This window comes from Leptonychotes weddellii, chromosome 2 (genome assembly GCF_054177405.1).
Source record: "Leptonychotes weddellii isolate Sample4059 chromosome 2, ASM5417740v2, whole genome shotgun sequence".
Taxonomy (NCBI): Eukaryota; Metazoa; Chordata; class Mammalia; order Carnivora; family Phocidae; genus Leptonychotes; species Leptonychotes weddellii.
The window spans coordinates 27861017-27886543 of NC_138370.1; the positions used below are offsets into that span (position 1 = coordinate 27861017).

Genomic DNA, 25527 nt, shown 5'->3' on the forward strand with positions numbered 1-25527 from the left:
GGAAGAATGAAGGGAGGAAAATCGGAGGGGGAGATGAACCATGAGAGACTATGTACTCTGAGAAACAAACTGAGGGTTCTAGAGGGGAGGAGGGTGGGGGGATGGGTTAGCCTGGTGATGGGTATTAAAGAGGGCATGTACTGAATGGAGCACTGGGTGTTATACACAAACAATGAATCATGGAACACTACATCAAAAACTAATGATGTAATGTATGGTGATTAACATAACATAATAATAAAAAAAAGAATTAAAAGAAATGAGTAGGACTTAGGATAAACAGATTTAATGCTCAGTATTTCTTTTGCGTCAGTGCTTATCTACATACTGTTTGCATGTTATATTCCAAAAGACCCTGACTTCAAGGACATCTTGAAAAAAGAAAATAAATATATTAATGCAACAGTTACTTTCACACTGTATCAAGGGCACTGCTTACAAAGGCAGTTTTTGGATAAATGCAATTAAAATCACAATACTGATGAAGAAAGTCAGAAATGGCAATAAAGAGGGCAAATTTATCCTTTGCTGGGAGAAATAATAGAGCTAGTGAATATGCAAAGCTGTGTCTTAGAAGATGTTAACTAGTTTCAAAGAACTTCATTTGCCTTGTGTATGCACCTTATATCATTTGTTGGGATTTTCTTTAAAATATGTAGATTAAAATAACTTTGTGTTTTAGAAAGTTATTTTGTATCTGTAGGGTTTTGGTTTCTCTCCTGAGAATAATTGGAAAACTGCTGGGCTATCCTCAAACCAAAGACAGAGCAGGAGGCCAGTCCATCATTTCATCTCCTTCCAAAGCTTGCAAGGGCACACTGGGGGTTTGGAGAGTAGTGTCTGGGTGAACGTGCCAATTCAACAGAAGCTGATACAGAAGAGATGGCGTTCATCTCCTATGCCATTGGTGACAGCTCTGTTTTTCAACCTAATCTTCAAGTTGAATACAACTGCCCAGAGACTCAAACGAACATGTAGTTCATTGAAATTGTGACTGTTAAAACACACTCATACAGCAACCAGCTGCTGGGACAATGTTTGGTGATTTGCCTTAATCTTTTCAATGGTAGACAAATAATTCCAAACGGTAGCAGTAGAGAAGATGGGCAAAGGGATGACATAATGATAACTGCATTGAGACCCTGGCCAGAGTCGCTGACGAAGCTGCCAACAGTGAGCCTACACTTGCGTTGCTCTCACACCACTTCTGCTGGTGGGCATTAAGCATTCTGATGAAATCACCAGCTTGGTGTTCAGCTGGCCTGATTTCTGAGGAGACTGATTGCATTATTCCTTCTCCTGAAAAGGTTTTTTAGGACTCTCAAGGATCCATAGAGATTATACTAAAAAAAAAAAAAAAAGAAAAAGAAAAGAAATGAACGAAAGAAAAGGAGAAAAAAAAACAAACACACAACTCCAGAGTTATCAACAGTTTAATTCATCCTTGTATTCTATCAAAAGGGGCAGAGTCAGAGGATAAACAGAGAGAGCCTGAACAGAAAATGGGTTTTTGGTGAGACTGTTTACAAGCCCTGTATTTTATATGATTGGGTGTCCCTCTCTTCGTTCTTAACTTTCTGTTTTTGTTTTCTCCTTTTTAGTTCTCTTCCAGAAGGGTCCTCCATCTTCTAAAACAAAACAAATAAAAAAAAAAATCCCTGCAGTTTGCTAATTCCCTGTGAAATACTCCCACCTACTGGCCAAATGGAGAAGGCTCATGTCTTAACTTTGTTAATACTTGTACCATGATTTAAGACCACCCTCCAACGGTACAATAATTAGGAACCACAAATGAGAAAATTAAAAAGATTGAGGAAGTTCTTCATTTTGCACTTAGCAATCCACCCACATATTTGATATACATATGGACTTACTATGCAGTTTGCAAATACCCAAAATGAAGCATAACTCTGCAGTACCACAGAAAGCAAATTAGTGAGAAAAGGAATGGGAGATTGGACAGAGAACCAAAGAGACGGTGTGTCTGGCAAACCAGTTAGCATGTTTCTATTCAGATCACATAGGGAAAGAGGCTTGGATGCACAGATGGAATCAGAGACTGTGACCAACATAACCATATTCCCTCTATGAGGAAAATTCCATGAGATTCAAGAAGAAATCAAATTGGGTTCCAAGTTAACTTTTCAAAGGGGATACCTCTTCAGTAAAAAGCCACTCAGAAATGATGCTTCTTCCTTTTTGTTCATTTTTTAATGACTTCATCTGGTAGATGAGGTTAGACACTGGTATATGGAAAAGAGTTTACAATCTAGTAGAGTCATAATCTACGATTATAGAATCAAAGATTCATGTTTCAAAGCTGATAAGAATCCCAAATACTGGTAGCAGCCTCCTCACTTTACTAATGAGAAAATGAAGATGGGGGAGCATAAGAAGCCTGTCCAAAGGCTTATGCTTCAGAGGTAAACCAACAAACTCGATGAAAAAAGAAAAACAGAACTCAAGTTTCTGTATGGATTTTAACTACAATTACCTTGCTTGTATCAGCCTCTCCAGAGCTAATAGTTTCTAAACACAAACACATACTCTCACCAATATAGTGTAGATAGCCATTCAATTGAGTTGAAGTGCCTACCACAGTGGAACATTTTGTTGTGGTTTGTCCACTTGGAATACATAGGGAACAAGAGAGTGAGTTAAAAAGAACAGTGACTTTTTAAAGGGTGGGATCATGGCTCTAAAGAGAATATGGATTAAATCATATTCCCTCAACACTAAGCTTTCTCCAGACGTAGTTAATTTACTATTTCTTCTATTTCATGACACTTAAGGAGTTCAACCAAAAATAGAAATGAAGCCTTCAGAAGATGAAAGGTAAAGAAAGGTAAAGGTGATTAAAATAGCTTCATCTAAAGGCCTTGAGAGACTGAGGCTACAATCTGTAAGCAACATTCCCTAAGCCACAGATACATGAAATCAACAAAAAGATGTCCACCCCAGAAAGCTGATGTACTTTCACTAGCATGTGAGTGTTCTGTGGAGGTGGAACCATCTTCATCTCTGACTTTAGACTTGGTTCTGACATTGACTAGCTGCATGAACTGAGGCCTAGTATTTCTTGACCAGTGTCTGACAGATGGTGAGGATGTTCATTGTGGTATGAAATGAACCTCTTCTTATAGAAACAGAAGAGGGTAGGGTTATACCATTCAGTGTGATGGATGCATTTAGATCCTTAAAAGATAACATCACAATATGGTTATTATTTTCAGAAGCATTATACACACACACATAGGCACACACACACACACACTCATAAGTGCTGGTGTAGACACTTAAAAAATGAAGTTTTTACTTACTTTTGTCAAATAGAGCACATTTGTTGAAAACTAAATTTTTAAGATAAAACATTTATTCATTCTCATTATAAAGTACAATTTTTCCAGAATATTTGAATGCCCGGAGGTAAATTATAGAGATGTGTACAAAGTGAAGCTATTTTCTAATCAAATCACTGACATGTTAAAAAAATTCATCTGAGTGGGAAAAAAGAAAAGTTCTTCATCACATTGTCTTTATTTCTTAGATGGAGTTTTTTTTAAGATTTTATTTATTTGACAGAGAGAGAAAGAGAGAGAGCACGGGGGGCGGGGGGGAGTGGCAGAGGGAGAAGCAGGCTTCCGGCTGAGCAAGGAGCCCAATGCGGGGCTCAATCCCAGGACCCTGGGATCATGACCTGAGCCAAAGGCAGATGCTTAACTGACTGAGCCACCCAGGCGTCCCTCTTAGGTGGAGTTTTAAAGGCACAGCAGTGAATGCTTCCAAGAAACCCCCAGAAGTACCAGCTGGAAAAGCAGGGTAGCTTTGACCAGTCCTCTCCCTCATGTCCCTCATGCAGGGGAGCAGATGTTACCTGCTGGACGTCACTCCCACCTGCCCGTGTATCTCCACCAGCCACCACATCTCACCTGCTGTGGTGTCTTCTCTGTAAGTCAGGGTAATCCCTTTACAACTGGGATCCAATCACTTAACGTCCTTCTCTGAAAGCTTTCAAGTGTTTCCTCTTGTTCTTGGGATGAATTTTTGTTGGTCTGTGTGTATTTTTAATCCTAACCTGAATACAAGGCCTTGCGTGATCTGGTCCCCTTCATACGCAGCCAGCCTTCTCTTGGGTCATTACTGTGCATGCAACCACTCTCTTCAGAAGTGCCATCCTTCCCAACCTTGCCCAAGATGGTACCTCTGCCTAACGGTGGGCACAGTGCTTGTTCCTGGCCTCTCCACACCCACTGGAGGATCTGACTGAGGTAGCATGTCATGCTTCAGCCCTCAGTTTCACACATGACAGGCTTGAGGCAGCTTCTGGCCTCCTCACCTCGATTAGGTCCCTCCTTCCACCACCTGTTTTTTTCCCTCAAACACTTTTCCTAGTTTCTAATTGTAAACATCTTCCTCAGTTAACTGTATGCCCTGTGAGGGAATGAACTAGGTTTCTTTTGTTGACCATTGTGCTTCCATTGTGCCTGGCACATAGTACTTGCTCAATACGCACACAAACACACACACACACACAGAAGATTCTGGCTGATCGTAGGTAGCCAACAGAATAGTGAATTTTTTCTTTTCTTTAAATTATCTAGTACAAGGGGAGTCCTTTCTCAGTTATTGTAAAAGGTAATGTTGTTTCAAATTGTCTCTCTAGTTCTGAATAGTGAATTGCTACCAAGTGACAAATGGCAGCTTTTCCTTCATCACACACTTCTACCATGCCACAATAACTCAGTAACTCTGAGAAAAGTTACCAAATTTGAACCTGTTAGCAAAGATAGTAACACTTTGAATGGCACTTGATCCAAATCATATGCCCTTTCCCCTACACACACACACACACCCCCCGCACCACTCAACACATACACACTGCTCGCAAAAGCACACACACGTCACCATGCGCCCACACACACACTCCCACCACCACATGCACACACGACATGCACACACACACACCACAAACCACACACATTGTATACACACATTCTGAGCACACATACACACACCACATACCATGCCCTGTGCATAAACAACTGCAGATGGCACACTTCCTTCATGAAAATAGTTTGTAGTGAGAGGTGGGAAATATGGAGGAGAGAAGTGTGGATAACTTGGGTTAAAGTCCATGTAGAGTCAGTATTTCATTCACCTAACATATTTCTAAGGATCTAGGATTTATTCATTCAATCTCCAGATATTTATTAAGTTCTGGTGACTTGCCAAGCATGTGGCAGGTGTATTACTTGACACGGGCTACTCAGTAATGAATAAAACAGGTATCCCTAAGCTTGTGGAGCTTACATTTTGTGAGGGAAGATAGAAAATAAACCAGACAACAGGAAATAAGGTAATTACAAGAAATGCCATGAAGTGCCGTGAAGGAAAGGGCCATCACAGAATCCTGGGGCCTGTGACCAGACCTCCTTTCTAAAGGATGGTCAGGAGAGTGTGGTGGGCCATTGAAAAAGAGACATGAAGAAAGCGGCTGCTGGGGGTGCCTGGGTGGCTCAGTTGGTTAAGCGACTGCCTTCGGCTCAGGTCATGATCCTGGAGTCCCTGGATCGAGTCCCGCATCGGGCTCCCTGCTCGGCAGGGAGTCTGCTTCTCCCTCTGACCCTAACCCCTCTCATGTGCTCTCTCTCTCTCATTCTCTCTCTCAAATAAATAAATAAAATCTTTAAAAAAAAAAAAAAAGAAAGCGGCTGCTGAAGACACAAGTATGTGTTCTAGGCAGAGGGCACCGTGTGTCAGAAAGGCCTGGAGAATGAAAAGACTTTGCGTGCCCTCGTAGCTAGGATGGGGCAGTGCGGCTGCAGCACTGTATAGATGAAGAAGTGGGGGTGGGGGGGCAGGAGGACCACCTACCCCAATCTGCCCAGGACCAAGGGTCTTCTCAGGATGTTAGACTTTCAGTACAGAAGCTGGGACAGTTCCAGGGAAACCAGATGACCCAGACACTGGAGGTTCAAGACAAATTTGGAAAGACCGACTTTGAAAGAAATCCACACATTCCTTGACTCAGCCATAGAAACTAGTATTACCATGACCATAATATATTAGAGGGACAAGCTACCTGGCTGTTTAATTAAAATTGAATCTTTTTGTTCTCATAGGACAATTGCTGGGAAAGGGGGAAAGAGATGCCTAGATGGTATCTTGGAAAGAATTGGTAGTACTTTGACAATATTAAATAGCAAAAGTTAGGAAAATAAGAAAGTTGAATTGATGATGATAGCTTAACCATTACTTAAGATTAATCAGACTAAGTAAATAAGCTTTAACTTGGAAACTGTGATCTTATTTTCCAAATAGCTAGCTATAGGGGCTTATGCTCATGCGTGCATGTGATCTAAACACATAATTTCTTCCTTCTTTCCTCCCTTCCTTCCTTCCTCCCTCCCTTCCTCTTTGCTTTATAATCAGTGCCATTCAGAAAAGGAACTGAAATAGCTAATGGTTATCTTTCCTTGTTTTGAGTTTTATGCTTTTCAAAATATGATCACACTACCTTATTGAATCCCCACAGTAATTCCATCAAGTATGTTATTATGTTATTTTCAACATAAAATAAATGACTGTGAAAAGTAAAGTGACTTATTAGACATCACACAGCAACTTAAATGAAAGACTAGGGCCGGAATTCAGGGCTCCTAACTCTAGACCAGAGTCCTTCCTAATATTGCCCTATGCTAGCTTAATGACTAGATTTTGTGGAAATTATAGCTCAGCTTAGAAGGAAATATAACTGTGGCAGCAGTTCTAGGAAATGTTGTAATTCTCTTCTAGAAATAGTCTGCCACATAGAGCAGAATCATGGAAGGCTCCAAAGGACAACAACATTTCTCCTGGGTCTCATCACCTTGTGTCAGGCCATCTTCACAATAACTGGGGGGACTAGGCCCCCCATCAGGCTCTGACATTTTGCCTGCCACGTGGGTGCACTGAAAGGCATGACATTTCTTATGCCTTTGAAAAAAACATCAGAGAAAATAAAAGAAATTGCTCTCATTCTGAACTTTACCTCTCCTGGACCAAAGTGTTTGCTGACAGGGCAGGGATAAAAGCAAGAAAGGGGACGGTCCCATAAAGAAGAGATCAGAGGAACAGATTCCTGGGCTCAAATATTTAACAACTGACCAATGTTCGCACCAGTAAAAGTACTTTCTATAATACCTGCCCTATCGTGCCTTTCTTATTGATGAGTTAAGCAAAAATCTTGAGGTACTCCTCTCATCTGTCCTTCCACAATTACTGAGCATGTGGTATCTGCTCAGGTAAAGAATCAATTCACTGACACACAGATGGCTGGTTGCCATTCCACCAAAAATAAAAAAAAATTAAAAAAAAAAAAAAGAAAGAAAAGAAAAAAAAAATGAAGGTGTTTGCAACAAACCAAATAGCCCATTGACCATTGACCATAGCCATGAAGGCTGTAATTTCCTCTAAGTCAGAAAGTCAGTAAAAGAATTAGATCTAGAATTCTTGTCTTCTGAAGACCACGTTGTGGACCTGGTCTTCTCTTGTTCATTCATTTGCATCCTATGAGTCAGCATTGCAGTGGTTAGCTGACCCTTGTTCCTGGAATCACTTATCGCTATTACACCTGGCCTCAGGACTCATTGATACACTAAACTCTAATTTCTGGAATCATTACCATGTGATCATGACATCACAGAAGCCCAGCAGTTCCGTCTCCTGATCTTTCAAACAAAGCCGCAGAGTGATAGTGGGGAAGATCTGGGAAAATGGCCTGCTCAAGTGAGATCCAAGCAGCGTTTATTCTCTCTTCCTTTGTGACCTTCTTGCTTGGACTCCTCATCTTACTCATTTTCAGACTAATCTGGAGAACCATTAAAAAATGGCAAAACATCAAGGGAACAGGAATTCTCTTGGTCAGTTTCCTTATTTTGGATCCTACTGTATGAAGATTGAGACAGGTTTGGCAAGTGACTGGGTTTAGAAAACAATTTAAGCTTCACTCAGTTTTCATGAGCTAATAGACCCAGCTCTAATCCAATGCCTTATAAAGGGGCTGATCCTCCCCTGGGGTAGAAAACAGGACCCCAGGACACCATTCCAAAGGCAGCAGGTACAGAGCTGGGCCTCCTCTCCCACCACTCAGAGAAAGAATGTCTGCTGTGCCTGATGATGAATGATAGCTCTGGAAACAGAGTCACTATTCTTAAAAAAAAAAAAAAATGTCCACAAACATTTACATCTATGACTCTATTTTGAATTTTAAAATGATAGTTGTGCTTGGTACTATGAGGCAGGCAAAGACCACCATCAGGTCAACCTTACTTTCATAAATCACGCATGCAGGATGCATATGTACTTAACACATGTACATTGTCTTTTATATACCATGTTAACACAACACACCTAGTTGTACATATATTCATATGGAAACCCATGCATACATTCACATGCCATCCAGCCACAAATGCAGAGACACTATTCACAACCAAACAAGCTTTGCAAGGGTGGGGGCTGTGGGGTAACAGCTAGCAAATGATGATGACGAGAATAATGGTATCTTAGATAAGACTTTGCTTAAGAGCTGAAATAAAACTCTCAAATGCTGTATAATGGCTGTTCTAATACCGGTGGTCAAAGGCAGAGCTTTATTATGCCCTGTGTGATTTGTTCCCAATTTTTGTTTCCCAAACTTTGTTTTACTGATATAGCAATTTCCATAACATAACACATTTCACTTGTGCGTTGTAGTCAATATTGAAAAGTTGCTTAAAACATTTCTCTTAATGGTAAACATTGACATAAAATAACAGAATTTGTAATAACTTGGTAACTTTTTAAGGTCATTGGCAATAATCATAAAATGGAATTCAGGTTTCTGCATTCAACATGTACCCAGTATAGTAGTTCATAGATTTTGTTGCTAAATGAGTCCCCTCTATTCTTAATTTTTGTAACGACTTTAAGCAGTGGCATAAAAACTGGAAAGAATTCTGAGGAGCACTTACTCCTTAACAAGACTGATAGAGTACACAAATGAGTACTGGGTATGGAGAATCTGCCTTCTACTTTTTTTCTTTTTTCCCAATGCACAACTGAATTGCTAGAATTGTTTAATCTCCTTAGATTTCTGCTCCAGAAAATGTATCTTTTCCCTCCATTGTATTTATTTTTGTGTGGTTACAAAAATGTGAGAACCTATTTGTCCATAAACATTTGCAGTATTTTTCCCTTCTTTGGGATGTAATTCATGTCTACCCTTCTGTCCAGAGGTGTCTTAATTTCTAATAGGAAGCAACTATTATGAGATGTTAAGAAGTAGGGTCCAAGCCTCCAGAATACTCTACTTTTCTGGTTTTGAACCTTGAGAGAATTTGATACGAGCTGAGTGACTTCTCAGTAACTTGTTATATTTAATTAAATCGAGAGTGTTGTATTTTTTCTCTAAGCCTTTGGGAAAGTTGGCCTAATGCAAAAAATGTCACAACTGTCAAAGATGTTTTAAAAATTATTTGGAGTCATAGTTTTCTCCTTAAATGTGCATTTTTAAAATGTTTACTACATTCATAAGTATGATTTTATTATATCTTATCTTAGGGTCAACTTGTTTTCCCACAGAAGGCTCCTCTAATTTCATAATGAAATTCAAAGAAGTGTTCCACATTAATGTTATACTGAACATTTTTTTTTAAATCAAGTCTTAGACATCTCAGGAATGCACATGATGAGTCATAGATATTAGAGGGCAAATCACTGATCAAGATATGAGTTCTATTATCAAATAGTTATTTAATGAGACTTTTCTTTCACCATTCAGAGATTATGAGTAGAAAAATTAAGTCTTTTCAAAACCCTGGTTCCATATATAATGAGTTTTTCTAAAAGTCAGAGGGTCTCAGTCAGCATGGTGTGGTGAATTCTAGCTCACTTGTGTCTTTCTTGGTGGTAGCTTATCAATAGATATGGGGGCTAGTTCAGACTCCAGCCTCTTATCCCCTGCTTATGGGCCAGTCATATAATTTCTCTATACCCCAGTTTCCTTAGCAGTAGATAGTGGTTTTAATCACACTTATTTTGTCTACTTCATAGGATTACTATAAATTTAAATATAATAAGTAAAGGCACCTTATAAATATGAGGAGGGATTATATCAGCAGGATATGTCACCAGATAAGGAACTAAAAGCAACATAAAATTGCTGAAACTTTCCTTCTTTCCCCAAAAAAGAGCAGATACTTAAGTAATCACTAAAAACCAATTTGTAATCTTTTTCCTTTGTCCATGTATCTTGATAGAAAAGGATAAGAGATGTTCCCAGAGCAGGAAGAAGCATGCTATTCCCAATCCTGATCACTACAATAATGTCAGTTTGAAGGGTCTAGGACTGAGAGCATGTGAAGAAGGCATGGTGACCACAGAATTCCTAATTAAAAAGCTGTGCAAAAGACCAGTAAAATGCAAACCCAGTAAAATTCATTTCATGATATGCTGAATAAGGGATTTTGGGGTTCTCTGGGTTGGACAAAGTATAGTAATTTCTGGCTGATAACTCAGCAGGAGGCTCTACCAACATACATAAAACAGATTACTTTCTCTGGGATCCAGCTCACTCTCACTTCTTTTCTCTTCCTTATAGGAACTACTCTTGACAAAGAGCATCCGTAGTAAACATTTAAAAAGTCTCCACTTCCAAGGAATATTTCGTAATCGTATAGAAATGCTGCTTTCAGCACAGACCTTTGTGGGTCAAGTGTTGGTAAGTGCATTTTCATTGTTAGCTTGCAAACGTACTTTAGCCATGAGTGTGATTATAGTCCGTATATATAATTTTATCACCTAGGTAAACATCTGGTGTTCCCTGGTGGCCTTATCTAAAATATCACTGCCTCCCCACTGCCATCTCCCTGTGTCTACCCTATCCATATTCTGCTTGTTTTTAATTTGAATATAATTACTTGGCATTATAGTTTCAATTGATCATTAGTGTATGTGCTAGAAGAAAAGCTTTATTAGGACAAAGATTGTGTTCATTTTGTTTTCTTTGTATGTAGATGGATGCCCGGCATATAGATGTGCCCCAAAAATGTGATGTTTAGGGAATCATTGGGCCTGAAATGTACAATTTTCTCCTCCTTTGATTCCAATAGCCTCTTTTCTTCCTTATATACAAACTAGTCTCTTTTGCCTCTGTATGATGATATTCATCATTTTACTACCTATTTTAATCTAGGTAACTTGCACATGTTAAAATTCAATTCAGGTATAATCTCATAGGGGAAAATCTTACCTTATCTTCATATTAGGCTAAGAGTCCATCTCTAAGCTTCTATAATATTCATTGCACACTGTTATATCTGTGTATATGCCTGTCTCTTCCAGTGTACTGTGAGCTCCTTAAGAGAACAGACTAGGCCATGGAAATATTTATATCACATTGTCTGGAAATAGCAGATGCCCTATAAAGGAATGAATTGATCTGAAACATTAAAACGTAGAATCTATATTTTGAGGGTATGCTGCCATCAGATGGTGATATGGTGGAAGTAGATATATGTGAGCTAGAGATTATCCTTTGCTTTTTTTGTAATTGGTGAAAACATTGCTCTGTTCTGGTTAATGTTGTTTAATTAAGATAAAATTACTTTTTAAAACGTATTTGGAAATATATACATATATAATTGTTCTTGATAAAATCTACAGGGAATGTTGAATCATCTGGGAATGTGCCTCTCCCTTTTTCTTTCTTCTAGTTTTGGTCCTTTTTCTGAAATGCCTGTCAGTATGACCTGTTAGAGAAGAATTTAGTGATTCTTCCTGATTAGATCAGGGATTTCTTGGCTAGGATCTCTTCAAATGTTCAAATCATGTGTGACTGTATGAGGATAATATTGGGAATAACATATTAAAGGTCTCTGGGCTGAGGGAGAAGATAACTTACACCATCCACCATATGAGCATCGCATATGGGAAGTGGGTGAAGAAGGAATGACCACTGATTACATACCAATAAAAATTACTTCTTTAATAATGGAAAAACTGTTTTTTTCAATCTGTTACAGCTGATGATTAAGTAGCTGGAACAATAGGAGGCACAGAGTAGAGTTTAGATTAGAATAAACACTCTAACATTGAAAGGCACTCCTCAGTTAGAGGTTCCGAGCAAGTATTTTATGAAAGGCTGAGAAGAGAACAAAATGGCTTGTAGATTTCCTTTCCATCCATCCATCCTTCCTTTCTTTGTAATTCCCTTACTTCTTTCAACAGATACTTACTCTTTGCCAACTACATGCAAAGCCGACATTCTAGACATGGTGAAAATGCAGACAAGAGTCTTAAGTCTCATGGGACTTAGATTCTAGTGGGGGTAGAGATGACAAATATGAATATAAATAAAATAAATTCATACGGTGATCAATGCTACCAGGGAATTATGAGTGATGTGTTTGAGAGTTTCGGTGGAAATGGAGTTAGATCACATCAGATACAGTGATCAGAGAAGAAATCTCTGAAAAGTTAAGATTTGAGCTAAGACATGAAGAATCAGAAGTATAAAGCCACTGAAGAGGAAATAAGGTTACTGACAGAGAGAACAGACTTGTGGAAGTAAAGAGCTCAGCTTACTGCAAGTACCACAATAAGACTCCTGTGCTAGAGGTCACGGAGGGCAGAGCAGAATGATGTCTGAGAAGAGACAGGAGAACCATGCAATGCTTTGCACTTCATACTAAGGAAGTAGGCTTTTCAAATGGAATAATTTTACTCTAATGCAAAGGGAAGTCATTGAGGGTTTTTTGAGCATGGAGCTGACATGGTCTAATTATGTTTTAAAAATTCAAGAGGCACTAAAGTTTGAAAATAAAGGAACTGTCAAAAGTATACCAGGCAAGTGACAACAGAAATTGGGAGCACATTTTAATATCAGATAAATTTGAATTCAGGGCAAAAAAACAATAAATGAAGCCAAGTAACCTGTATTAGTTTCCTAGGATCACTGTAACAAAGTACCACACACCAACAGAAAACAACAGAAATTTTTTGTCTTGTGGTTCTGGTGGCTAGAAGTCAAGGGTTGATTCCTTCTGAGGGCTGTGAGAATGAACTGGTTCCATGTCTCTCTCCTAGCTTCTGCTGGTTGGTTAGCAATCTTTGGTGTGCCTTGGCTCATACATGCATCCAGATCTTTGCCTTCATTTTCACGTGGCATTCACATAATGTCTCCTCTGCTTGTGTATATATCCAAATTTTCTTTTCCCAAGGACACCAGTCATACTGAATTAGAGCCCATCCTCATGATCTTAAATATATCTGCAAAGACCCTATTTCCAAACAAGGTCACTTTTGGCAGTACTGAGGGTTAGGACTTCAACATATCTTTTTTTTGGGGGGGGACACAATTCAACACACAATATTTGTGATGGTAAATATAACAAACCTCAACCAAAATATAACATCATGAATATCACCAAAAATACAAATACCAAATATCATCAAAAATTACCTACACCAAAAATATAACTTCAAGATAATAAATTTAAAAAATTATAAGATATAAATAGAAATACTAAAAACACATTGGTTGTAGGAGCTTTTAGTTCACCTATCATATAAGGATATAATAAATAGGAAAAAATAATCTTAAAAAACAAAATTCAACCAGGTAAACTTGAAGATGTAATTGGCTTTATTAAGCAATTCATGAATCAGGTAGCATCCCATCTAACAAGCAGGGAGATAACTGAGGAGTTGTACAAAACAAAGTTTTTATAGGAAGGAGATTGGAGCAAGGAAGCTATTAGCAAAAGAAAAGAAAAAATTTTTTCAGGGAAGGTCACCTTTTAGGGGATAGAGCAGGCAGATTACCTCACTAGTGCTGGTCAGGAATTTCCAGACTGATTGGTTTAAAACTGCATTGCCAGGAAAGGCTAAAACAGCAAGTAGGTTAGATATTAAGTCTTTTGTGGGGCTTAATATAAATGACTCCATTTTGGACCTGTTTCTTTTTAACAATAATAAACACAAAGAATATCAAAGTAACTTAATTAATAAGAGAATCCTGATTGAAATGATGAAATTCCATATGCTGAAAACAAATTAAACTTACAAGTGTCTATGAACTATTTGTAAAAATTTAGCATATATTGGGCCACAAAAAAACAGTCCCAATTACGAAACCTACAAAGTACAGACAGACATTAACTGAACACAGCACAATAAGAAATAAGAAAACAATAAATAAACCCAGAAAAAAAAGAAAAACAAAGACCTTACAGCTACAAATCGTAACATTTCCCTCTCTCAAAAGAATCTTAACTCAGAAAAATCAAAGTAACACTTGCAGTATCTTTAAAACATAAAGATAATGAAAACACCACATACCCCTTGCACCTAGAGTACAAGATGGAAGTGGTTCTGAGTTAAATGCCTAACAATAAAAACTTATTTTGATAAATGCAAATAATTAAAATAAATGAATTATCAATCTCAAAAAATTAGAGAAAGAAAACACATTAAATCTATGCAGAATATAAAGTTAGAAATTAATGAGTTATAAAACATCTTATTTAAAACAATAACACAGAGAAATCAATAGCTAGCCTAAACAAGGAAAAAAAGAGAAAAAGTACAAATATATAAGAAATAAGACATTAAAATGAGGATACAAATAAAAAGCAAATTGAAAGCTATATAAGCAATTAAATTTGAAAACTGAATGATTCCTTAGGACAATATAAATTACCAAAACTAATCATAAATGAAAGAAACTTAAACAGACAAATATCTGGAAGAAATACAGATGTTGTCAAAGACCTGTATCACCACCACCACAATCACCCCTCCTCCCCCTCCATCTGTGAGAGACCTAGATGATTTCAAGGTCTAGTCAACCAAATCTTCAAGAAGTGGATATCCCTAATGTTAATTAAACAGGGTGTGGAAGAGAAAGAAAACATTCAATTTTCTTTTTTTCAATGAAGGCACAGTATCTATATCAAATCCCCCAAATAGAGCAAGTAAAAAAAATCTACAGACTAAGATTTTTTAAGTATCCTTAATACTTTGGGGGAGGATTCATAGCCAATCACGCAGTGGAAGAACAACAAAAGGACAGAGGAGGAAAAAAGAGAGGAAGATGAAAAAAGAGGAAAAGCAAAAAAAAAGAAGGAAAATTCCAATAATCAAAGGGGAAAATATATTATTTTCAAAACAGGATACCTTCTAGAGATCCCTCTCTAGATTAAAACATGGCAAAGTATTAATCAACTCTGTAGCATCTGTGTTTGTGTTGTTTTAGTCATCACAAGTTATGTTAGGACTATCTTTGGGAGATTTTCTTTTGCATTAAGTTCCAAATATAGTCCTATTCCTAAACCATCTTTCCTTTTTTTCCAGGGCAGAGGGGTTGTAATTAATTGTGTAATTGACTATGCTTCTCTGTTGCTTTGATGGCTAGAACATTCAGAACTAAAATTATGGCTTATCTTTAAAAAACGTATCTATTTTTGGCATCATTCTAGGCACCATTTTAAGTCCACATTCTGTTTTCCCATCTTCCCTTGCTTTTATTTTCTCAGGTACTCCAGCACTTTATGTGTCTTTGTATTCTGTTTTAACTTCTTTCCATAAATGTGTAATCTTTTCTGTGAATGTGTAATCCTTTCTGTAATTTGTAAACAAGCCCTTAGCTAGAGCAAGAGTTGTCAATCTTAGTATTCAGAACAACTAAATGAGCAAAGGAAGCATCACAATTTGTTTGGAAATGAGACAAAAATATTTCAAAAATAATGCTGGAAAAATTGACTAAATAAAAATTTTTTTCACTGGGTTTTGCTCATTTTCATAATTCAGTGGTACTTCTTAGGGAAAAAAACATAAAAACCAGTCTCTTATTCATACTTTACATCCATTGTTTTAAAAAATAAAATTTAAAAACCTTCTCTACCACCTTGAGATGAGTTGTATCTTTATGTTTTATTTTCCATTTTCTTCCATTATTTCAGATTTTATATTTAATATACTATCAAGCATCAGGGACTTATTTTGTATGTGACTATGCCTTAGAAATCTTTATCATATGGGGGCGCCTGGGTGGCTCAGTTGGTTAAGCGACTGCGTTCGGCTCAGGTCATGATCCTGGAGTCCCGGGATTGAGTCCCGCATCGGGCTCCCTGCTCGGCAGGGAGTCTGCTTCTCCCTCTGACCCTCCTCCCTCTCATGCTCTCTGTCTCTCATTCTCTCTGTCTCAAATAAATAAATAAAATCTTTAAAAAAAAAAAAAAAGAAATCTTTATCATATGAATAACGAAAAAACTGGCAGGAGATACTAGACGATATTCACTGATTATTTGTGCATGGTTACATTGTCTTTTTTATGCACATGGCACAATATTCAAAAACTATCAAAGGGTACACAGTAAAAAATTCATTTCTTCCTTACCCCCATCTCCATCCACTGCTATGAGCTCTTCCTTCAAATCTCAAGATTCTCAGCAACATTCTCAGATATATTTTCTTCAGGTGTTTAGGTGACTTAAGACAACTCTTCTCCCCCAGAAGTTGTATCTATAAAATTTAAATTTTGAAATAATAAAATTTATTATTTCTTGTGGCAGTTCTTTGTGGAGACTAGTAAAGTAAGTGGCTAATGCAGCCAGTGAAGGCAAAATTAGATCCGAATTCAGGTTAGTTAACGGATCTCTTGTGTCTTCAAATTGGAATATATCCTGGGAAAGTGGGGTAGGGTTGTTCTAACAGATTTCCAAAAGGCCGGCTTTGTTCTATATCAATTCTCCAAGTTTCATGGGTGAGATTTCCTAAAATGGGTTTACCTGACGACTTCTCACACCAGTTCTCCTCTCCCATCACCCTTTTAAAATCCATCTTACAAACAGAGGTATTGTCATTACCTCTTTTTGATAAATGAAGAATCTGATGCACAGAGAAATAAAATACAAAAATTATAAAATGGGAATGAAAAATACTATCTGTAGTTTATTTCTGCACAGAGAAATAAAATACAAAAATTATAAAATGGGAATGAAAAATACTATCTGTAGTTTATTTCAATGAAAAAATGAGTTAATGTATTAGAATTAACATAATCTAATGTAATGTAATCTAATCTAATGTAATGAGTTACTAGTTAATATGTAAATATATACATGTATGCCTAGCATATAATACATATACAGGTATAACTTATTAACATTTCATAAACAATACTTAGTGCTTGCCTCTATAAACAAAAAATGATTAAAATTGATGCTCAAGCCTAACTCATTCTAGCAAGAAGTAATATCCTTAATTAACTGAAAATATCTACCTCATTTGGATAAATTTCCTATAGTTTTACTTCTTGGGTTTGAAAATTTTTAGAATTTGTAGTATAGTTATGTTGCTTTAATCAGATGTGTTAACAATTTAACAATTCAATCTAGAAAAAATTAAAAAAAAATTTATAGACAGGTGTCAGAAAATTTAGATGTCCTTTTAGTTTCTTGCACCTATCTTGAGATTACAAACATGTTTTCCCAGGTGTTTCTTACACGTGTTAAGCAGTAATTACTGAATCAACATGATAATATACATTATAAGCATGATAAGGTCAGGTTTTTGCCAGTTGTCCTGGTTTAACTGTTAATAGAGTTACTTTCATTCTTAGAAGTTTATGTATTTGCACAATAAATAATATAGCCCCCTTAGTTTTAAATGAAAAGATTTGTTTTTTGAAGCCAGAGGTCACTTTCCAAGAAAAAGGAGCCACTAGAAGGAATGCTATTTTGAAAGTCTCCTTGACTGCTCTATAGACTAAACTCTAACTTCGGTTAGAAAGAACACTTTTCTCTCTATACCTAATTCACACCCTTCCTCTCTCATGATGGCCATGTCCCTCTCTTTTGGTTTCATTTAGCCTTGCTGGAGATTTCTATATTTCGTTAGTCTCAATGATATAAACGTATGTATATATAATTAATATCTTTCTTATCCTTAATTTCAATATCCGTTTTTTTCCCATTTATTTTGTCTGATTTCATTCTCCCCACTCCAGTCAGTTTTAGTGAATGATGATACATAACATGCTACCCCACCAGTTCAGGGTGAGAATTTTTCAATAAACCTTCTCTGATACCAAGCCTGCTTCTTTTCCTATCAACCAAAAGTCTACCCGAAGCTTGGGAAACAGCTGACTAAATGGACCCTGAATTTATTGGGAGAAAAACATGTTTCCCCTTTGAAAGAAGATGAGGCAGGGAGAGCAAGTTCAAGCCCCTAATGGCTTAATAAGCAATAAACCTGCTGCTCCCCCTGGTGAAGCTTGCCCTTAAAGGAACATCCTTAACCCACAGGTTATTTTTCAACGTGGCAGCGGCTCACATTGTTTCTCATGGCAGGGGGCCGTGGGCTTCTTCTGGAGCCTCCACCCTCCCTCGGCCAGGGTACGGCGGCCTCCGCCATCTTGGGTTCCTCATGCTTCCTCTTTATCACCTGGCGCGGTTGTGGAGAGCCACCCCCAAGTGGTGTGACGGCTTTTCAGGCCCCACCCTCCGCTGGGGCTTCTTCTCCCAGTAGGCCAGGTCAGGAAGCGGCCACACCGGTCAGCTTGTGGGGCAGACACCTGGCAGAAACAGCCACCCCTCAGGGTCTGGGATTTCTAGGGCTTGGTGGAAGGCGGTCCATGAGTTATGGTCGATGATTGGCTGTCCCTCTGCAAAAGCAGCGCAACACTGCTCAATCTGCTCCCTTTGCACAGCTTCCCGTCTCTCCGTCGTGAGGGTTCTGGCCAGTACTTTGCTTCCTCATGTTCGTCAATTTACTTGTCACTGGGTCTCCGAGTACAGAGTTTATTTTCGCTGCTGGGCCAGTTTGATGATCTGAGTCTTCCTGAGCTGTCCTCATACTTCCTCCTCAGTCCGCTCGCTAAAGGTCTGAGGTAACATTCCTTATCAACCTGGGGATCCCTGTATTCGGGTCCACCGCGGCAGCACCTCGCTTGGCTTAGCCTGGAAGCCGCAGGAAAGCACTGCGCATGCCCGGCTCTAGCTCCCACCGCGCTTGCGCAGCCTGTGCTCGGTGCTGGCCTCATTTTTCTGGCTTGCGTGGAATTTGTTTTACAAGAATTTTTCCTCCGGGTACTTCCTTGGCCATATCTCATAGACTTTAGGAAGTATTATTATTTTTATGAGTGCCTAATTCGTCTTGTTGTTTGAAATTTTAATTTTGATTTCTTGTTTGAGTCATGATCTAGTTAGAGAAATGCCAAACACTTTTGTTTCCTTGGGATTGAGTGGCTATCTTTTCTACTTTGGTAAAATTTTTGGTCCAAGAATATCACTACTTTATGACTTCTGGTTTATGAAATTTATGGGGAGATCCATTGTCGCCTAGTGCATGTTCAATTTTTATTGCTCCATTGACTTTTGAAAGAATATTATGTTTGATATATAAGCACTATTAATTATGTTATATGTATTTTCCATATCCTTAATTATTTGCTGACTGATTGAAGGGGATATGTCAAAAGTTTTCATTTATAATTTTGTAGCTTTATCTTGCGTTTCCAACACATTTTAAATTACATATTTTATATAATATCAATTACTGCATAAAGTTACCTATTATATCTTACTGCTTGCTTGTGTCTTTTATCTATATGAAATATTGTCACAGTTAGTGGGTTGTGTTTTTTTGCTTGAGTAGTTTTGAATACAGTATTAGCATGTAACTTTGCTTTCGTTTTATTCATACTTGATTGGGATATCTTTGCCCATCTGTCAATTTTTTGTCTAATTTCCTGTTAAATGTGTCTCCTGTAAATATCATGGAGCTGGATTTTTGTTCGCTTATGGATTTAAGAATACATTTTATTTGTTAATTTACCAGGGGAATTTGATTATTCTCCTTTATGGTGATTTGTTTTATTGGTCCTCATAATACTTAGAGATTGAGTTTGCTGCATAACAGAATATCTAAATATAAGTGGGTTAAAAAAAACAAATGGGAGATAAGTTAGTAAAGAAAAGGAAAATGGGTATTAGGCAGGTAAGACCTCTGTCACAGTCTTAGTTCCTTATCTTACTGGTGAGAGCAGCATTACATGGTGACCGTAAATTTTGAGAGACAGAGACTCAAACACTGCGTCCTCCACTTACTACTGTGTCATCTTGGGCAAATTCATTTTTCTAAATTGGATTTAATTCATACAATATGAATAACCTCCTTTAGAGTATTGACGGGAGAATTATATGATAATACATGTAAACCATTCAGGGTATGCTAAACATTGACCACTGGCTGATATTTTCATTTATTTGTTAATTTTTATTACTTCTATTTATTTTCTTACATATTTTGACTTATATAATTCCATTTTTAATAGGATATCATAGACGTATGTGGTAAATCAAGTTCAGAACAAATTTCCCATACTATATTTCCTCTGTGTATCTCTGCATGTTTTATATTGTATCTTCCCCTTGCATGAGATCTTTGGCATGTTTTTCCACCATACCAGCCCTCCTTCATTCCAGAAATTGTTGAATGAATCTGAACATTCAGTTCTAGATTGCTGTTGTGTTTTTTTGTTTGTTTGTTTGTTTTTAGCATTATACATCTGGTATAAGAATTTTTTCTTCATATTTGTTTTAGAGTCAAAAATTAATTTTATCAGTTTCATTAGGCACCAGTTGTCTTACATACATGCTTTCTGTTTCTGAATGTTTTCTTTTTCTTGAGACTCCCCATATTCATTTGCAAGGGAAGGTGTGGGTGGTATACTTTCATAACTTGAATGTATAAAACATTTTTTTTTCCTTGCTGTCACTGGTGAATAACAGTTTTGTTGGGTGGAGAATTTTTGACTTTCCATCCTTTTTCCTAGAATACCTGTAAATGCAGTTGTTCCAATATCTTCTAGCACTTAAGGCTCCCTGTTAGAGATGAAGCTCATGTGTCTCAGCTCCAAATCCACCCTCTCCCCTCTGCTTTGTGAAATGAGGCCAGGCCTCAGCAATTACCTGCGTCGCAGTTTTTCCAGCACTGCCAGAGCAGGCTTCCATCATCTCCTCAGAGGTACCACCACCAGTCAGGTCAGCTAGGACCCCTCCTCCAAGGTCTGAAACTCAACTCCAAAGGGCACCTCTTTTAAGATGCTAATGTTGATAATCCTGACTTTTTTTTTGTTGATTTCCCAGACAGACTTTGGGGTGCAGCTTCTTTCATTTACTGTCTCTATATTATTCCCATCTTCTCCTTTTACCTTTCCAATCCTCCAGTGCTGTTTAACAAATTTTTAGAATCTCACTAGGAACACTAATTGTAATTTGACAAAGTTTAATTACATATTCTATATTAATGCTTTCATTGGAGGTCATTTTATCTCTCTTCTCTGCTTGAGCCTATTTTCTTTTTTTTTTTAAAGATTTATTTATTTATTTATTTATTTATTTATTTATTTATTTATTTATTCATTCATTCATGAGAGACAGAGAGAGAGGCAGAGGGAGAAGCAGGCTCCCCGCTGAGCAGGGAGCCCGATGTGGGACTTGATCCCAGGACCCTGGGATCATGACCTGAGCCGAAGGCAGACGCTTAACCATCTGAGCCACCCAGGCGCCTTTGAGCCTATTTTCTTACACTTTCCATGTAAATGGCATTTTCTGTTGTCTGCTAATATTCATAAATGAAGGTTTAGAGTATTCAGTGTTCCTTGTTTACTGTGTTGGCTGCTGTTGTGTTCTGTAGATACACACATAATTAGCCACCTACTAAATGGGCAGTTTTAAGCCCCACTGTGGAAATCTGTCCCAATTTACTGGGTGTTTTTCCACACAGACAAACACTGGGGATAATGCTATGGCCAACAACTCCACAAACAAGGCTTTCTCTGGGCCAGGTCTCATGTTTTTCAGTTTATTTCTCTGACTGCTTTCCCAGGTGCTTCTGGGAAAAGTAGTGTTGATGCTGCTAGCCAAGTGGTCCCCCATCAGCAGCGGTGTGGTGGCAGTCTCCCACAGGTCCCTCTGGCTTTGTGGCTTTATCTTCAGTGTATGGGCTCAGGTGGAAGGCTTTCTACCCACACCCCCCCACCATCCACCCCCAAACAGCCATTGCTTCCAGATTTTGCCTCCCCAACCCAAGGGAAATTTACATGTCCTCTTGGAATTTCCTCCTATTTTTGCCTGACTCACTGAGCAGTGTTCATAAGCTGCTAGCTCCCAGTGCCTGCTTTTGGTTGGGTATACATTTTTCTGTTTGTTATATATTATTTCTGGATAATATTCTTTTGGTTTGTGGCATGAGGTTGGTATTGTTCTTAGTTTCAATGAAACTAAAATTTTATCTTTTTCAGAGGGGGTTGTGTAATTTCTGTGGTTTGGAGGATTGCCATCATCTTTCTGGAAGCCTGTCAGTATATGATTTATACTTGAAGAATCACTTAGTAAGAGAGAAAAATATCATGTGTAAAGAACAGAAAAATATTTCATGAAACTATTAATAACTATCAATACTGAGATATATGTATATAATCTCCACATATCCACTCCCAACATCTGTCCTGAGCTGCAAAATACATTTCTAACTGCTGTTAGACCCACAAACTTAGTAATATCTCTATCAACATTTAATGTAGATATTAAAATGGAACTTACAGTGAGAGCTGAGAGCCCAAAGAAATAGATGCCAGTAACTGTCAGGTGTTAAGTAAACTGCAACATTGCCACTTACAAAGCAATTGGAAGAAAACAAGTTGAAGCTCTTAGCCTCTTACCCAATCACATGTAAATTAGGGTAAGTTAGTTCTTTATGTATTTTGGAAAATAACATTTTTTTAGATATATCATTCGCAAATATTTCTCCCATTCTGCAGGTTGCCTTTTAGTTTTATTGATTATTTCCTTCGCTGTGCAGAAACTTTTTATTTTGATGAAGTCCAAACAGTTTACTTTTGCTTTTGTTTCCCTTTCTTCCAGAGTCATATCTAGATAGAAGTTGCTACGGCCCATATCAGAAAGGTTACTGCTTGGGAAAAAAAAAAAAAAAACCAGAAAGGTTACTGCTTGTGTTCTCCTTATGATTTTTATGGTTTCAGGTTTCACAATCAGGTCTTTAATCTATTTTGAATTTATTTTTGTGTAAGAAATGGGTCCAGTTTCATTCTTTTGCATGTTGCTGTCCAGTTTTCCCAACATCATTTGTTGAAGAGAATTTCCATTGGATATTCTTTCCTGCTTTGTTGAAGACTAATTTACTATATAGTTGTGGGTTCATTTCTGGGTTTTCTATTTTGTTCCATTGATCTATGTGTCTATTTTTGTGCCAGTACTTTTTGATTACTACAGCTTTGTAATACAACTTGAAGTCCAGAATTGTGATGCCTCCAGCTTTGCTTTGCTTTTTCAAGGTTGTTTTGACTGTTGAGTCTTTTGTGGTTCCATACAAATTTTAGGATTGTTTATTCTATTTCTGTGAAAAATGCTGTTGGCATTTTGATAGGGATTGCATTAAATGTATAGATTCCTTTGGTAGTATAGACATTTTAACAATATTTGTTCTTACAATCCATGGGCATGAAATTTTCCATTTCTTTGTGTTGTCATCAATTTCTTTCAACAGTATTTTATAGTTTTCAGAGTCCAGGTCTTTTACCTACTTAGTTAGGTTTATTCCTAGATATCTTACTGTTTTTGGTGAAATTGTAAATGGGACTGATTCCTTAATTTCTCTTTCTGCTGCTTCATTATTGGTGTATAGAAATGCAACAGATTTCTGTGCACTGGTTTTGTATCCTGTGACTTTACAGAATTTATCAGTTTTAGGAGCTTTTGGGTGGCGTCTTTTATTTTTTTTTTTTTAATATAGAATATCATGTCATCTGCAAATAGTGAAAATTTTACTTCTTCCTTGCCAATTTGGATGCCTTTTATTTCTTTTTGTTGTCTGACTGCTGAGGCTAGAACTTCCAATACTATGTTAAATCACAGTGCTGAGAGTGGACATCCCTGTCTTGTTCCTGACCATAGAAGAAAAGTGCTCAGTTTTACCCCTTTGAGGATGATATTAGCTGTGGGTTTTTCATATATGACCTTTATTATGTTGAGGTATGTTCCCTCTAAACCTACTTTGTTTGTTTGTTTTTTTTTTATCATGAATGGATATTTTACTTGATCAAATGCTTTTTTGTTTTGTTTTGCTTTGCATCTATTGAAATAATCTTACGGTCCTTATCCTTTCTTTTATTAATGTGGTATATTATGTTGGTTGATTTCGAATATTGAGCCACCCTTGTAACCCAGGAATAAATCCCACTTGATCATGGTGAGTGATTTAAAGAACTTATAAAACTCAACAGCTGAAAAACAAATAACCCAATTTAAAAATGGGCAGAAGACATGAGTTTTTTCAAAGAAGACACAGATGGCCAACAGACCTATGAAAAGATGCTCAACATCGCTGATCATTAGGGAAATACAAATCAAAACAACAAGGAAATATCACCTCACAACTGTCAGAATGCCTAAAATCAACAACATGAGGAACAACAGGTACTGGCAAGGATCTGGAGACGGGAACCCTCTTACACTCCTGGTGTGAATGCAGATGGTGCAGCGACTCTAGAAAGCAGCATGGAGTTTCCTCAGAAAGTTAAAAATAGAGCTACCCTATGACCCAGCAATTGCACTACTAGGTATTTACCAAAAAAAAAAAAATTCAAAGGGATACATGTACCCCATTGTTTTAGCAGCATTATCTACTATAGCCAAATTATGGAAATAGTCCAAGTGCCCATCAACTGATGAACGGATAAAGAAGATGTAGTATATATTTACTCGGCCATAAAGAAGAATGAAATCTTGCCATTTGCCACAACATGGATGGAACTAGAGGGTATTATGCTAAGCAAAGTAAATGAGTCAGAGAAAGACAAATACCATATGATTTCACTCATATGTGGAATTTAAAAAACAAAAGAAGTGAGCAAAGGGGACAAAAAGAGAAGGAGGCAAACCAAGAAACAGACTCTTAACTATAAAGAACAAACTGATGGTTACCAGAGGGGAGGTGGGGTGGGGGGATGGGTGAAACAGGTGATGAGGATTAAGGAATGCACTTGTGATGAGCTCTGGGTGATGTATGAAAGTGCTGAATCACTATATTGCATATCTGAAACTAATGTTACACTGTATGTTAACTAACTGGAATTTAAATAAAAACATTAAAAGAATTAAGTGAAATTGGAAATAGAAGAGGATTTTTAGAACAAGTTCTGTGTGGCAGAGGTGTGGGAGTGCTTTTGTCTCATGTCAAGCCTAGGGAAAGAGGCTTAAGAGGTATCACTCAGAATTTTCAGTTTGCATCTCTTGGAACGCTGGGGACACAGAGGACTGACTTCTGGCTCATTTGTGATAAGGGGCCTTTGAGCTAGCTGCTCTATGCAGAAGTTGTCACACTGAAGGTAATCTGACCTTCCACTATCTGTTGAGGCAAAGAATGCTTGAGTTGTTCCAGTGGCCAGATTTGGGTCACATGTGAGAGTTTTCTCTTACC

The 25527-nt window shown here is 37.6% G+C and overlaps 1 protein-coding gene and 1 long non-coding RNA gene across 2 annotated transcripts in view; one reads left to right on the plus strand and one right to left on the minus strand.

Moving 5' to 3' along the window:
• Positions 1-25527, plus strand: part of KCNU1 (potassium calcium-activated channel subfamily U member 1) — a 172841-nt gene that overhangs the window by 26676 nt on the left and 120638 nt on the right. The window contains 3 exon segments of the mRNA XM_081812893.1: positions 7685-7747; positions 7750-7901; positions 10622-10741. Of these exon segments, the coding sequence (XP_081669019.1) occupies positions 7685-7747; positions 7750-7901; positions 10622-10741 (335 nt within the window).
• LOC145717865 (uncharacterized) lies at positions 12885-19237 on the minus strand. The gene is made up of 2 exons (XR_014141353.1): positions 18358-19237; positions 12885-16545 (listed from the first exon to the last, which is right to left on the minus strand). It is a non-coding gene; the product is annotated as an uncharacterized LOC145717865 (long non-coding RNA).